Raw genomic sequence first — 16,265 nt, 5'->3', positions numbered from 1 at the left:
AGGGTTCTCCAGTACTTCAAATTTTACCCCCACACCCCCCAAAAAAGATCTTATCTACAATAACCTGATACTTTCAACTGGTCAGCTTTAGTGAGTGTCCAATTTATAATTCCAAGGGACCACTGGAGCAACATTCCTGGTTATTGCAGCTGCACTGCCCTGTGCCGATAAGGCCAAGACTCAGATTTGCATCCCTGTTTCATCAGCTGCTGACAGCTCAGTTTGCACCACTCAAATTCCTCAGGCTGATGCATCCTTTAATTCACAACAACAGTCACCTTAAGGCACCCTTGGTGACTTGATTTAATGGGAATAGTGAATGATGGGATTTCTTGATGTCTCTGAGTGTGCCTGCAAGTTAGTGCCTTCCTTAAACCTTGCATACAATAGCTAGCAAGGTCTGCCTTTAACATACCAAATCTCAGCTGAGACTTAACATGAGCCACAGAGAATGAAAGTATGAAAGCTTCCATCAAATATAAACTTGATCTGACAGGCTTCTTAAGTTCTGTTGGGGAATTCCAGGTATTTAACCCCTGGTGGGGGATGTCAGTGGTCGACCCATCCTGCCATCATTAAGGCCACGTGGGTCATAGTGTGTGTGGAGGTTGAATTGCCAGGGAAAGGCCACCACTTGCAGTATTGAGATCCCTCAGCATGTCCCTTCCAAGGCTCGTCACACTTTGAGCCATGTGACCTCTGACTCAACTGACGGCTCATGTGTGACTCTTTTGTTTCTTTTGCTTGCTCAAAAACAGTAAGCCATTCTTTGATGGGGAGTTTACCAGAGTGGACTCTGCCACACTACATGGCCAGAGAAAAAGAGGCATTTGAGAATGCTAACACGCTAACATGAGTGGCACACACATTAAGCAGTGATGCAGTGATGTTACTTGTCTCTTTAGTTTATTCTCAAAGCCCTGCTGGGGCCAAAGAGAAAAACATAAGAAAGGAGGGAAATGCATTCACATGCAAAAAAGCAGCAAGTGGATAAACAAATTAAAATTTCTTTACAAACTGTTGTAGGTTTGCACTGCATGGTGATCCCTTTAGAATCACACAGCTTCTCTCTTATATACCTTTGGTCTCTAACACATAAACAGATATTTCTGTTTTTGCAATTTAAAATAACTGCATTCACAAGTAACTTTGCAGCCGGAGCACTTGTTTAAAATATCCTATAAATTATATAGAAGCTGTTGCTAAAAGTGTCCAATTTTGTCTCAATATCCTCAAGATATTCTAATCTCAACTGCAGCTTTTAAACAGCTGTCATTCTCCACTACAATCATTATCATTAAGGTAGCAGCTACGGCTAATGCTAAAACCATAAATCTTTCTGCATTGCCTAAGAGAATCTTAAAATATTTGTCACATACAGTACCAGTCAAAGGTCTGGATACTCACCCATTGTTATGAATACAAACAAATGTAACCAATCAAAGAAAAAAAATATACAGCAACATGTGGCATTTGGTTGATGAGGAACAGGTGAAAGTTGTGAGAGTGAAGGGGTCCAGATATTGACAGACCACGATACTGATAGCGAGTTTTGAAATTTGAGAGATTTTAGTGTGTTTGGAGTGTGTAGTTAATGTGTCGTGCCGTGTGATTAGTGTGTAGTGGCGTCACAGATGCTGCTAAAAGTCACCCAAGGCAGGCAAATGTAAACACTGTCTCCAGGTGTACCACAGGTGTACCACAGGTGTACCCAATGACACACCTGGAAGTGTCGGGGTTGTGATGGCGCCCTCTGTCACAAATAATTTGCGTGGCATCTTATTGTGACACCTGACTGTAAATAGTTGTACAGAAACGACTGAGGCATCTCCTGCATTTTTATGTAAATAGTTGTCTATAACTTTGTTGTTGCTAAATTTGTACCTAAGTTTTGAAAGTTACAACTTAGATTTGTATTTTAAGTTATAAAAATTGTTAAACATGTTTGTGGTTTTTACAGTAAAAACTATTTTTTCTACTTGGCTTTTATGTTGTTTGTGTGATTTTAGGTCACACAAAAAAGGTTAATACAGCATGTCAAAATGAAAGAATAACTCTGCAGTCACACGTGAGGTTGTGCTGAAAAAATGATACCAGACAAGGCGAAGTAAACAGTTTTTAAGGTGAAATATAAAAGGTCAAATCAAAAGTAGTCAAAAATGGCCAATTATACCCCAGACTCCACTCCTCAAAATTCAGTATATTCAGTGCACAGCTGTGGAGGGTCAGGAACTGGTGCCAAACTGAACAACATCTGGATCCAATCCAGATTCTGGATTTACAGAATACCTGAATTTAACATGGGAAACTTCATTTAATGCACGTTTTTGGCCTTATCACAGCAGAAAAAAGACACATTATCATTATTTTTTGCAGTAAGAAGCATATAACATTACTGTGCATGGATCTGTAACATTTGATTGTGAATATATGACAACTTCTAATTCTCTATCAATCCTTCTCCTCACTCTCTCTTCTCACTTCTCCTATTTTCTCATTATAAGAGATAAAGCTTTTACAAAAAATGATCATGATCACGAAATTAAAGTTTTTTTAGTTCAACTTCTTAAACCTTGGAGGATTATAGGCCTGGACAACAGGACCTGTGTTATCTCTGTGATTCAGTGCTTGCAGAGGGACATGTTTGTGAGACGGACGACCTTCAAATCAGCTAAAACTTCTGCCGGGGGCGGGGCTTGTTGTGCCCTTTAACATTTGTTGTGATACTTGCATCCACTTGTGAAAAATGTGCAACCTGTGATCAGCTGCACTACATGCGCACACCTACACACACACACACCTACACACACACACACACACACACACACACACACACACACACACACACACCTCCTCCAGGAGTTTCTCCTCATTGGCCTTTTGCAGCTGCAGCTCGGCCTCCAGGATGCCTTTCCTCACCACCTCTGTCATGTTCTGCAGCAGCTAAATAGGAAAGAATTACAACTGTTTAAAAATGCAATTATGAGGAATCAAGCAAAGCTGAAGCACAAACCTTACGAGCTTTACTGAGACAGATACAAGCATATGCATGCTTTGTATTCCAGTTTCATCTTCAGTTTGTCAAGATTCAGCAAGAAATGCAGGACTCACAGGCAACCCACGTCAATGAAAACCAACCTCTTTATTAAGATAGAAGCCAAAGTCCACACGGTGCAAAAAGCCACAAAAGAAAGCAACTTGAATCCAGTGAATTAAAAAACATGATTTAGGAGACAGTGAGGTTAAACAGACAAGGAGACCAAGGCTATAAATACACACACGCAGCAATCAGGGAGACAGGAAACACCAGGAAAACAAGACACAGCTGAAACTAATCAAGGTAATAACAAAAGGAAGTAAAACTAAATACAAAACACAGCAAACAAATGATGACTAAAGTAATAACTGAAACTCTGAGTACACAGAACTTGACACAAGAGAGAAAACAAAGCAACAAGCAAACAGAAAAACTGTAACCAAGACTAAAAACCTAACCTAACGGGACTGAGAGCACAGAATCCAAGAACATACAGTGCCTTGCGAAAGTATTCGGCCCCCTTGAACTTTTCAACCTTTTGCCACATTTCAGGCTTCAAACATAAAGATATAAAATAATATTGCACCCCCCACTTTTCAGTTTTTTATTTGTTAAAAAAGTTTGACACATCCAATAAATTTCATTCCACTTCACGATTGTGTCCCACTTGTTGTTGATTCTTCACAAAAAATTAAAATTTTATATCTTTATGTTTGAAGCCTGAAATGTGGCAAAAGGTTGAAAAGTTCAAGGGGGCCGAATACTTTCACAAGGCACTGTACCTACACAATAAACACCTGCAACTAAGAAACCACAGAGACTAGAATAAACCCTGAGGAACAGTTAAACTCTAATACAAATGGAACTAAAATTTTAAGATAAAACTAAAAACAACAACTGAATCCAAACCCAGGACCATGACACATCTGATCTCATTTTATTATCCTTGTAAAGATGGCTTTATTTTCACGCCCATGTTAAAATCATAGTATTTTAATTATAGACTGTATATAAAAGAAGGACGAGCTTTCAGGACTAGAAGGGTAAGTCAATGCTTTTCTACAGTTAAAGCACTGCCGGCCTCATTCACCCTTTCACACCTGTGCAGGTTGTGTCAACGACAATGTAGTTACATTTCTAGGGAGCTGTGCATCAGGCTACAGTGTAGGGTTACAGAAGGGTTTACATTTATGGGGTAGCTACAGCACAGATTTAATGCAGAAGTGTAAAGCCACTGTCACCGTTGGATTCACTGCAACCTGAAGACCCCCTGCAGTGAGGTAGCAGCCTGACCCTGAACTCAACTTCCTGAGTTTTAGAAGCATTTACACTGTAAATGTAAATAAAAACAGAATGCTATGATTTTCATAAACCCATATTTGATTCACAGTAGAACACAAAAAACATATCAGATGTTTAAACTGGGCAATTTTATTATTTCATGACAAATATTAGCTTATTTTGGTTGCAGCAACACATCTCAAAAAAGTTGGGATGCAGGCAACAAAAGGCTGGGAAAGTAAGTGGTATTAAAAAGAAAGAGCTGGAGAAACATTTAGCAACCAATTAGGTTAATTAGCAACAGATCAGTAACATGATTGGGTATAAAAATGAGCATCTTGGAGATAACGAGTTTCTCCAAAGATGGGCGGAGTTTCACCAATCTGCAAAAAAAACGCATCCTGAAATTGTTCTACAATTTTTTTTTTGACAGATTGTTGAACTTCTTTTGAGGATATTATGAACTGTAGATGATGACATATTCAAAGATCCCAAAATTCTGGAGACTCTGTGCACAAAGGACAAGGCCAAAAATCAGAACTGGATGCCCACAATCATCAAGCCCTGCACTGCATTGAAAACAGGCACGATTGTGTCGTGGAAATCACTCCATGGGTTCAGGAACACTTCCAGAAATCATTGTCTGCCATCGACAAGATTAAAGAAGAAGAAGAAGCCAAATGTGAACATGATCCAAACAATGCTGCTGTTCATTTAAAGCTGACAACCATTCTGTGGTTGATGACTTGTGTTTTGTTGGAGAACACGGACACTGCGTTCTCCGGACTAAAACAAGAGAGGGACCCTGTGGTCAGCTCTGAAGCCCGGACCTCAAATGGTACAGGGGTGCATCAGTCCTTACAGAAATGCTGAATGGTGTACACAGATTTTAGAGCATCGTGCGCTTCCCATCAAGACAACATCTTTTTCGGGACTTGCATTTTTCAGAAAGACGATGTTAAACTGTATACTACCCCAACAGCCTGGCTTCATAGTAGAAGAACTGCTCTGCCTGCAGTGCACACCTTTCACCAACTGAAAACATTTGGCACATGAATGAAACAAAAACGATGGCAAAGACGACTAAGGTCTGCAGAGCAGCTAGAATCTGTTATCAGACAAATCTGGGACAACATTCCTCTTCCAAAAGTCCAGGAACTGCTCTGTCGGACGGTTGACAGAAGAAGAGGCGAAAACATGGCCCCTGCTATCAAATTTGAAATGAGCAAATATTTTTCTACAAATTTCCTGAGTTTTAAACATTTGAGATGTTTTCTGTGTTCTGATGTGAGATTTGAAAATCGCAGTATTCTGTTTTTATTTAAATTTTATACGTCCCAACTTTAAACTAATCAGTAATGTATAAGCACAACAATGCATCACAGTATCATTGCAGCAGTCCATGTGTGCTCACAAAGTGGACACAGCGTGGTCAGAGATCAGTACAGTGTGTCCACCGCTGGCGTCACACATCTGCGGCACACAGACATCATCAGATTGTCAGTAGTGGCCTGTGGGGTGTTGACCCATTCCTCCTGGAGTGCACGGGCATGTTGAGAGAGCGGTCATTTTAACTTAACCTTTTGGGTTTGTGCGGTTTTTTTTGTGTACATTACTTTGTGTATTTCCCTTACTAATAAAGGATACTTACAACAAACCTTCATTTTTTCCATTATTTAAAGATCCTGTACCTTCCCGCTCTCCTCTATGTCCCTCCCCATGGCAGCTATCGTATCCACCAGGTCTGAAACATCAACGTCGTCCGTCACCATACCCACAAAGATGCAGCTCTGCTCCGTCCCCACCTCAGGGCCTGGGAAATGAAACGAACAGAAACAGAGGGCGCAACATTAGAAATGTTTCAAACAATAAACACTGCGTTTCTCAAAAGCCTCTCAGATGAGCAGAGGTGCCTACCAGTGGAAAAGATGATGTCAGTGTCAAGATCCTGCAGTTTCTTGAGTAGCTCAGTGTTAATTTTCTCCTGCTCCTTCCTGCCCTCATCCACTCCATCAGCCTGTGGCTCATACCTGAACATCACCACAGCCATCACAGACACGAGTTTAAACACTACTGCAGCAGATCTCACGACAATGTTACAACACTGTTAAAGAACAAAAAAAGAAATCAAATATGCACTGAAAAAATATAAAGTGTCTATATTTTTAGTGGTACTATGAAAGTCACACTAACATCTTTTTATTAGTGTGTATGTCTCAAAGGTTTGTTCCAATTAAAATATAAATTGTAACTTTAATTAAAACTTTGCTGTGTAAATTTCTACATTTAAAATACACACACACAAACACACACACACACACACACACACACACACACACACACACACACACACACACACACACACACACACACACACTATAAGAAATCAGCTTTAATATATGATAGACTCTTTGTAGAAACAAACGAAAATATGAATTCCTTACATCACTGATATCACTGAGAATATAGTATAAAGATGCCAGCTCACAATAGTGCAGTAATTTTAACACAAAACCAGCAAGAAAATGATGAAGATGATGATGATGGTTCAATGAGTGTTTTCTGTTTTTTCCTTTTTCTGAGAGGCTGTAAGGAAAACTATTTTACCCCAAATATTCTGCAGAAATGTTTCAAATTCTTGGTGTTTCTGTGCTGTTCAGTCTTTTAAAACGCTTCTATTAAACCTCCAGAGTGTATTTTTCCATTGATTAGTTAGGTGTAGGGTTACATATACACCTGAGTGATCGGATAAGTCCTTAATCCCAATTTTACAATCTATGGCAGTCTAATTTATACATAAATAAATAGTTAATTTGTGAGTACACAGAGTGTGAAGGGGAACAGTAAGTAAACTGTGTTTCTGTGGGATGAGACACTCTCCACTCACTGATCAGTTCTGTAAGGATCCACTGGATCAAAATGGCCTCTGGGCTGGTCAGATGTGCCTAATTTAGGTTGAAGTTAGACAGATGAGGAGGGAACAAATGTGAGTGGCCTCCACCTATGAAACCATCCCTGTTTGAGGGGGGGGGGGGGGGTTGTCTCATTGTTGTCACTTTTAATTTCATTAAGTGGCTGTAGCTCAGTAGGTAGAGCAGGTCACCTACTGATCGGAAGGTCAGCGGTTCGAATCCTGGCTAGTCCAGGCTACATGCCAATGTAGATACTTAACCCCAAGTTGCTCTCCGACCATTCTGTCGGAGTATGAATGCGTGTGAATGTTAGTTAATTAAAGCACTTAGCTTCATAAAAAATGGAAGTGCTTGTATGAATGGGAGTGCATGGGTGAATGCACAGGTTGTATAAGCGCTTTGAGTGCTCATACTGAGTAGAAAAGCGCTATATAAGAACTAGTCCATTTACCATTTACCATTTAAGACCAAAGCAGCTGAAACTGATTAACAACCCTCTTTGCTACTCAGCTGACCAGGTTAGTATCCCAGATATTTAACTGACTTCATGCTATACTCTGATTAAAATGAATTTCCATGAAGGATGTAACGTTAATACTCCTTACCTGAATTCCTCTTTTCTGTTACAGCAACAATAACATGAAACTTTAGCTTATCTTAACTAAATTCAGTTTAATGAGCACTTGATCATCTTTATATTCATTTACCATCTGTCAAGCTCTCCACCTTGGATTCAAGCCCTCATCAATCTATGTTTTGGACCCTTCATGAAGTTGGTGTGAATGCAAATTCAAAAATTATTGTGGTTGTCCAAAGCTTTCAAAAGCCTTAACCAACTTAATCTGAGAAGACTCCTCTCCTCAAAGCACTGACTTTTCTTTCATGCATCCAAGATGTGATTAAGTGACACGTTTAGTAAGAAAGAAATGTAACCTTACCGGATAACTCCCAGGCCAGACCAGCTGAGCTCCTCTATGTATCTGAGTGAGGGTGAATGTCGGTGTGTTTCCTCTCTGAAGTCCTGTCTGAGGGACATTGTGGAGCTCATCACAGGTACCAGCTCTGTCAGCTTGTCCACTAGGGACTCAACATCCTCCTGCTGGGTCCCTAGCACTGGAAAGGAGGGAGAAGTCAGAGGTATGACTGTGGGGTGGCTGTGGCTCAGGTGGTAGAGCCTACCGATCAGAGTGTCAGTGTATCGATCCCTGGGTGCTCCGGTCCATGTGCTGAAGTATCCTAGGGCAAGATACTGATCTTCAAGTTGCCCCTGATGCACGGTGTGTGTGTGTGTGTGTGTGTGTGTGTGTGTATGCTAGATAAAAAGCACTCAGGCATAGATTAAAGTGCTGCATGAATGTGTGTGGAACTGCGTGAATGAGACTTGCAGTAAGAAAGGGTTTGAGTGCTCAAATTGGGTAGAAAGGCACCGTGAGCACAGTCCAGTTACCCTTTAGGATTATGACATTTTCCTGCTGATGTTCTCAACCTTGCTAGCAACACTTAAATATACTGTAAATACATACGAGCAGGATGATGTGCATCTGAGCACGAGCTCATGTTACCTGCAGCTGTCAGGAGGGGGCTGAAGCGAACACAGGTACCCTCATCTTCGAGCTCCACCACATCTACTCCACTGCCAGGAACCAGCTGGGCCAGCTCTTCACCCAGCTACAACAACAGAAATGAAAAAGTACTGTAAGTCAGTTTGCTGACAACAGTGACAGCACACCTGTGGAAACAGGTTTAGTTTAGACAGCTTCACAACTTATAGCATCCCATTAAAAATAAACATTCAGACAAGATGTCTGGATGAACGCTCAAACCTCCAGGATGAGGTTTGAGCGTTCATCCAGACGTTTTGACTCACTTTGGCAAGAACTGCCTAAAGCTATGAGCAAACAGCCTGTAAGATGGCTAACCACAGGGACCACCTGAGATTCAGCTTCAGATGCAGACAGAGCAAGATTACTCCAAAAAGTCTACAAATGAGATCTTCTGTTAGAGGCCGCTGAGCTACAAAAGTCCTACAGAAGGCACAGAGTCAGCTGCTACATGAACAGGTGAGACAAACAAATTTCACTGTTTTATTGATGGCAGCTTCCAATGCCATGTCACAAAGCTCAGACCATCTCAAACTGGTCTCTTCAACATAACAATGAGTTCCCAGGACTCAAAGGACCTCCACATTCCACAGATCTCAGTCCAATAGAGTCCTTTTACAATGTGGTGGAAGAATCACATCAGGGATGTGCAGCATGAAGAATTAACTCTGAAGGCAAAACGAGGTCCAACCCAGCATCCAGTGAGTGCATGCTGGACACGTCTTTTTTAAAATTTCCAGTTTGTATTTTTGTGTTTTTATTGACATTTTAGAAACTTCTTTGACTATTGTCAACACAAATATAGAAGCTATGGCACAAATAAAAACACTCACCCATCTGTTGAAGGCATCAAGAACTTCTTTCTCTCCAGCACAGAAAACTTCCACTGAACCTCCACCGGATGCTAAACACGCAGTGGAGGAAGAAGTAAAGAAATATGACATCATAGTTTGATTGGTGTGATGCTACTATTCAGGTATTGTCTCTCTAATTACTTCATTCAAAACATTTAAAGAGGGAAGATTGCATGTAAAGGTGGTATGTATAGTACTGTACAAAAGTCTTTTGTCACCCCTTATTTCTATATATTTGCTTCCAAGAAACCAGATGTGTAATATTTTTAAGTGGTCTTGAGTGGGATTTCTGAAGGATATCGGCTGCTTTTTCACTCATTTTCACTCCAGTCTTTGTACCTGACCATTTTCAGAATTTTTTTTTTTCATTAAGCCACTTAACACTGATTTGAGCATAATAAGGCCCCTAATCCAAGGGATGAACCAGTGTTGTGTCTATACATCGCAGACAACTTTGCAAAGAATCAATTTTAAATTGTATCTTTAGGCTAGGGGTGCCCAAACTCGGCCCGTGGGCCGCTTCCGGTCCCGCCCCCTGCTTCTGGTCTGCGAATTGATGTCAAAAACAACATACAATTTGGCCCTTCAAGTTACTTTTTTGGCATTTTGCCTTCCCCTCCAATTAAGGGGGTTAAGCGAAATGTCAAAAAAGTAACTTAAAGGGTCAACTTGTATGTTATTTTTGACATCAATTTGTGGACCAGAAGGCGGCAGGGCCGAAAGCGGCCCATGGGCCGCAAGTTTGGGCACCCCTGCTTTAGGCACTTTGTTACTACCAGCCTGTCACAGAAACACATCATTTGTTTGTTCCCAAAACAGTTCGGGAGGCTTAAAATGTAATTTTTGCATTAATAAGGTGATTTTAAAAGCACTATTAGCCAAAAACTTCTTGGCATGGTGTGCAGTGTGCGCTTAAAAAATTGTGCCACATTACACAAGAACTGGGCTGAAAATCAGTGAATCTAAATGAATTCAAATTTCAAAGTTTAGGTTTAAATCAATGTGTAGAGAGAAGGTCAGCAGAGAGCCTCAACAGTGAGTGTCTACAGCCATTTGGAAAATATGGTCCAAAAAAAATCATAATCTTTCAAAATTTTCAGCATCCAAAGATCTGTGATGTGCACCCTGAACTGAGGCAGCTGATGGGAGGAGAATGGAAAATAATAATTATCATTCTCTATATCCATATCTACACTACCATTATGAACAATGGCTCCCACCCACTCTATGACACAGTGATGAGACACAGGAGCACATTCAGTGCAGGACTCATCCCACCAAAATGCACCACAGGAGGTCATTCCTACCTGTGGCCATCAATTCTATGACTCCTCCCTGAATAGGTGACACTGTGGTTCATCAATGCATCGTGTACATTTATACAGTATGTTCCAGATTTAGATTTATTATCACAGCTACTGCCTTAACTGTATTCTGTGTATATACTACAAATTTATCATTTTGGTTTTGATATCATAATAGTTTTTGGTTTTAAATTATTAGAGTGTTTATTCTTTCTATATGATAATCGGTTGCAGCTGTAACTGAAATTTCCCTCTGGGATCAATAAAGTTTTTCTGACTTCTGATTACTCAAAGATCACCATGGCTCTCCAAACACGTTTTATGAAGGCATTCATATCCATGATACACGATCTTGAAAAGACCTGCTGATTGATAGAATATAGCTTTCAAACACTCACTGCTCAAGTCACTGGCCAACATTATTCACTACACTGTGGTCAACAGAATAACTGCATGTTTGGAATATAACCCTGTTTGCCCTTTAAAATATGAAACTCCAAATGCAGCGTGAAGTGTTTCTTCCTTAGCTTCAGCTATGGTAGCTGCTCAGACTTCCATACTAATCAACCACCACCAGCAGCAACTCCCAAAGTGAAGTCTGGTAACTTTCTAGAAGACAGTTTTTTCTTGTTGTAGTGCAGCTTTTTGAACTGAGAGACAAGATGAGATGTTTTCTACCGTGCTAACTTCAAAGTTTTCTGACAACCACTGTCTTGTCTTCCTGGTCTGCCTTACTAACATTTTGAGGCAAAAAGCTGACTTGCTTTTTATACACCGTGGGTCACTGCTTAAACAAGGCTCTGAAGCAAAGGCTTCAAGTAAAGATGTCTTTGGGTAGTAGTTTGAATGTCCTCCTCAGTCTCCCCTCAACATCTCTAGAACTATTGAAAGGAATGAATAATGTAAAATAAAAAAAACTCACGTCAAGTCATTAGCCAAAGTAATTAATTTATCATATAACAATTGCTTTTGTGTGACATGCTCTAACTAGTGGAAATACTTTCTGTGCTTTTTGTGAGGGTGCTGCCTGGGTAAAGGGGACAGGAGGCAAGACACAACTTTAACTGCACACTTCTAACCCAATCGCAAATGGAAATTCAGGTTATGGCTGCAGTGCATGTGTTAAATGGCACACGGAAGCTCAACTATGCCATTAAGTCAGTTATACTGGTGTGTTTGATTTTTCTGGAACATCTGAACATTTACACTGTTATATTTCCTAAATCACTACCAATGACGTCATGTTCCTCTTTAAAGGGTTCTTGGACTTGTAAAAAGATTCAGAACCTCTACTGCCATTACTGCCTTCATGCTACTTAGTCCTTATTCAAAATTCTCTTTATTTTTACACTTTGAGAGCACGAATGTCTTACCAGCACTTGTTTCCTGGGAAAACCTGAACAGCACCACAGGAGAATTCTGTTCATCTTCGACCTGTTGGACACACAAAGACACAGATCAGGGATCTGTGGCATTTACTCACATGGTGACAGGCTTTCTAACACGTAAAAATAATTAACTTCAGCTGAAAGGGTGTTTCTCTGGGTATTCCAGTTTCCTCCCACAGTCCATAGACATGCAGTTACTGGGGTTAGGATAACTGGTCAATCTAAATTGCCCATAGGTGTGTACCGTATTTTCCGGAGTATAAGTCGCACTTTTTTTCATAGTTTGGCTGGGGGTGTGACCTATACTCCGGAGCGACGTATATGTGACATTTATAACACATGAACCAAAATACTCCAGCCACTTGACATCTCCGTGAACTGCAGCTTTAAGGCAGTCTTGCGTAACCTGTGGGCGCAGTGGATGATGGATGGAGAGCACAGCTTAACGGCAACTGGGAGAATGCGCCACCCAACTTTCCTGGAAGTCATTGGATGGATCAAGAAAACATGGGCTTCAGTGACAAACCATCCTGTTGGGATTCAGAAAGGCTGGAATAATTGGAACTGCAGCTGACGACGAGTCTGACTAACGCGACACAGAAGAGGAAGCGGCGCTTCGTCTACGGAGTGTACGGAATTGTTTAGAAGTGACACCGAGGATGAAGAATTCAATGGATTGATGGTTTGGTTAACTTGTTAGTATGTTCTTTATGCTATGGTTATCTGAATAACTTAATGTTACGTTAACATACTGTAGCGATTCTCTTAGTTAGAGAGCGTGTTGATGTTGTGGGATTTCGGACTGTTCGGGAGGTTCGTGAAGGCAGCATGGAGAGAGAGAAAAAGACCGAGAGCTTGCCTGTGTGTGTGTTGCTGTTCCGCTGTTGTAGTTGTGGTTGGCGTGGCTGTGGCCTACAGCAGCCGTTTTTCTGTTAATAAAGACGACCTTTGTTGTGAATATCGCCGACTTTGGAAGTGTGTTTACAACGTTACAATACCGAACACGTGTTCGTTGTGCGTCATGTAGCTGAATGTGCTACGTTAGCATAACGTAGGTGTAACCGTGTTCGTCCTGTTCTTTAATCCATTATTATTTTAAATTGCCGTTCAAGATGGAATTTCTGCTCTGGGTCTCGGATTCTATCAACCCCCCCCCCCCCCAAAAAAAGTGCGACTTATAGTCCAGTGCGACCTATATATGTTTTTTCTTCTTTATTATGCATTTTTTGGCTGGTGCGACCTATACTCCGGAGCGACGTATAGTCCGAAAAATACGGTATGTGATTGTGAATGGGTGTCTGTCTCTCTGCGTTAGCCCTGCAACAGGCTGGTGACCTGTACAGGTGTATCCTGCCTCTTGCCCTATGACACCTAGGATAGGCTGGTGACCCTAAAAAAGGGTGTAATGTAAACACATATTTAGGAGTTGCTGCTTGGTGTCACTGCTTTTTGACTATGGTATGTTCATGATAACTGTAGTACATACAGTGGGCAAATAATTATTTGATCCCCTGCTGATTTTGTAAGTTTGCACACTTGCAAAGAAAGAACAGTCTTTAATTTTTATGGTATTTTCATTTTAATGGAGAGACAGACAGAAAATTAACCACAAATCCAGAAAAAACACATTTCATAAAAGTTAGAAATTGATCTGCATACTGTTTCACTGAGTGAAATAAATATTTGATCCTTTACCACTCAGACAGAATTCTGGCTCCCAGACTGACTGTGCCCATCTGGCACACAAAGTATTGTACTCCTGATCATGACTCGTTATATGTATAAAGCACACCTGTCCACCTAATCAATTTCCAACCTCTCCACCACCATGGGCAAGACCAAAGAACTGTCAAAGGACACCAAGGACAAGGCTGTAGACCTGCACAAGGCTGGAATGGGCTACAGGACCATCAGCAAGAAGTTTGGTGTGAAGGTGCGATTATTCAGAAATGGAAGAAATCTAAAATGACCATTGATCACTCTTGGTCTGGAGCTCCATGCGAGATCTTGCCTCATGGGATGAGGATGATTCATGAGAAAGGTAGTAGATCAGCCAAAAGCTACACAGGAGAAGGTTGTTAAGGATCTGAAGGCGGTTGGGACCACAATCACCAAGAACACCACTGGTCAAAAAGACCCAACAGCTCATAATCCATTGAAATCTTGGAGTGCCTATGAGGTTCCTCTGTTAAAAAAGGCGTATGTACAGGACCGTCTTAAGTTTTCCAGTGAACAACTCAATGATTCAGAAAAGACTTAGGAGAAATTCGTGTGGTCAGAAGAATCCAAAATTAAGTTCTTTAGGATCAACCTGACCTGCCATGTTTGGAGGAAGAGAAATACTGAGTATGACCCTAAAACCCCCATCCCCACAGTCAAGCACAGACATGGAAACATGGCTGTTTTTCTGCTAAGGGTACAGGACCGCATTGAGAGACCAATGGACAGGGCCATGTACTGTAGAGTCTTGGATGAGAACCTCCTTCTCTCAACCAGAAAACTGAAGATGGGTCATGGATGTTTCTTCCAGTATGAGAATAACCCAAAACCCCACACCACAAAATGCAATGAGATGGCCAAACAGCAAGACGTGACAGCTGCTACGAAATAAGTTGTGAGAATAGCAAAGAAGAAGTGTTAAGATCTGCCAACAGGTTATATGGTAAAACAGCACCCACCAAAGGTGTAATGACACCAAATCTGTTGTGCACCCTCAGGGAGGGGTCTAAAAGACTACTGTGAAGTTTGGTCTTGATAGGCCAAAGGATTGCAGAGATGTAAGCTCACTTCTTTTTTGATGGTTTTACAATCAAATTTGATTAATTGTTGTAGGCAAATGCTTTTTCAAACCAAAGTGAAATGTAATAACTTTTGTGAGGCTTTTGTGAGGCTGACAAAATTTGCGACTCCAATATGGCGGCTCAATCAATTCCGTCATCATCAAAATTTGCCACTTACTAGGCTTGGGACCTTTGACAGTATTACCAGAAACACAAATGTCACTAGAAAAAGCATTTCCTGAAGAAAATGCACTGTGAATGCTGCAAGCTGAAAGATTGCAGCTGAAATGCTAAGAAATGCTTGAAAGAGCTGAAACTTTATTTGCTGAATGAGCTTCAACAGCTGAACTGCTGAATAGCTGAAAGGCTTGGCTTTATTTTAAAGCTTAAATGGTGTCTCTAGTTGAATGAATGCTGAAGTTATTCTATTTCAAAGCACAGCTGAACAGCTGGACTGCTGGACAGCTGGATAGCTGAACAGCTGAATAGCTGAAAGGCTTGGCTTTATTTTAAAGCCTAAATGGTGTCTCTAGCTGAAATGCCAGGAAATGCTCCAAAGAGCTTAAATCTGGCTGAAAGATTTTAAGCTGGTGAATGAATGCTCAATGGAAAATTTTTAAAGTTTGGAGTAAAGTGGGACTTGAACCTGCTCTCTCTGCTTGTCGTGCAGTGATGGTCCCCTTTTCTACCACTGAGCCAACAGTAGTGTCACACAAGCAGTGAGGTTTGCATGCATACATATTGGAGAGCTCTCCCAAGCTGAATGCTTGTAAATGCGCCAATTGAAAACACCTGCCAGGTGCACTGCTTACCTGCCGAGATGCATGCACTCTGTCAAATCTGCCTCTGCGCACCTGTCAAATAACTGCTTCTAAGTCAAAAACCGTAGCTCCTATCAAAATCATTTTTGAACTGTGAGCGTCACAAGGACCTGCTCTAAACAGTGGTGTAATTTTTATTTTCCTGGGCTCAAAAGTGTGGCCGTGGTAGCAGTTTGAAAAAGGTGCTCATTTCTGCTTTGGAGAAAATCACCTCTCTGAAATTACTATGGAGGTTAATGAAGGAGTTGGAAGGTACTCCCTCTGTTTGAACGCTTACAGTTTAAAAA

General features: G+C 41.0%; 1 protein-coding gene across 2 annotated transcripts in view; it reads right to left on the bottom strand.

Moving 5' to 3' along the window:
• Positions 1-16,265, bottom strand: part of pdxdc1 (pyridoxal-dependent decarboxylase domain containing 1) — a 52,615-nt gene that overhangs the window by 6,697 nt on the left and 29,653 nt on the right. For both annotated transcript variants that reach the window (XM_030725573.1, XM_030725574.1), the window contains exons 14-20: positions 12,363-12,423; positions 9,665-9,735; positions 8,793-8,898; positions 8,169-8,343; positions 6,236-6,348; positions 6,010-6,131; positions 2,851-2,943 (exon numbers count right to left, since the gene is read on the bottom strand). In XM_030725573.1, coding sequence (XP_030581433.1) covers positions 2,851-2,943; positions 6,010-6,131; positions 6,236-6,348; positions 8,169-8,343; positions 8,793-8,898; positions 9,665-9,735; positions 12,363-12,423 — 741 coding nt within the window. The remainder of the gene's footprint in view (positions 1-2,850; positions 2,944-6,009; positions 6,132-6,235; positions 6,349-8,168; positions 8,344-8,792; positions 8,899-9,664; positions 9,736-12,362; positions 12,424-16,265) is intronic.

This window comes from Archocentrus centrarchus, unplaced genomic scaffold (genome assembly GCF_007364275.1).
Source record: "Archocentrus centrarchus isolate MPI-CPG fArcCen1 unplaced genomic scaffold, fArcCen1 scaffold_58_ctg1, whole genome shotgun sequence".
In the NCBI taxonomy this organism is placed as follows: Eukaryota; Metazoa; Chordata; class Actinopteri; order Cichliformes; family Cichlidae; genus Archocentrus; species Archocentrus centrarchus.
The sequence above is the reverse complement of the archived record's forward strand: the minus strand, read 5'-3'. Positions and strand labels throughout refer to the sequence as shown.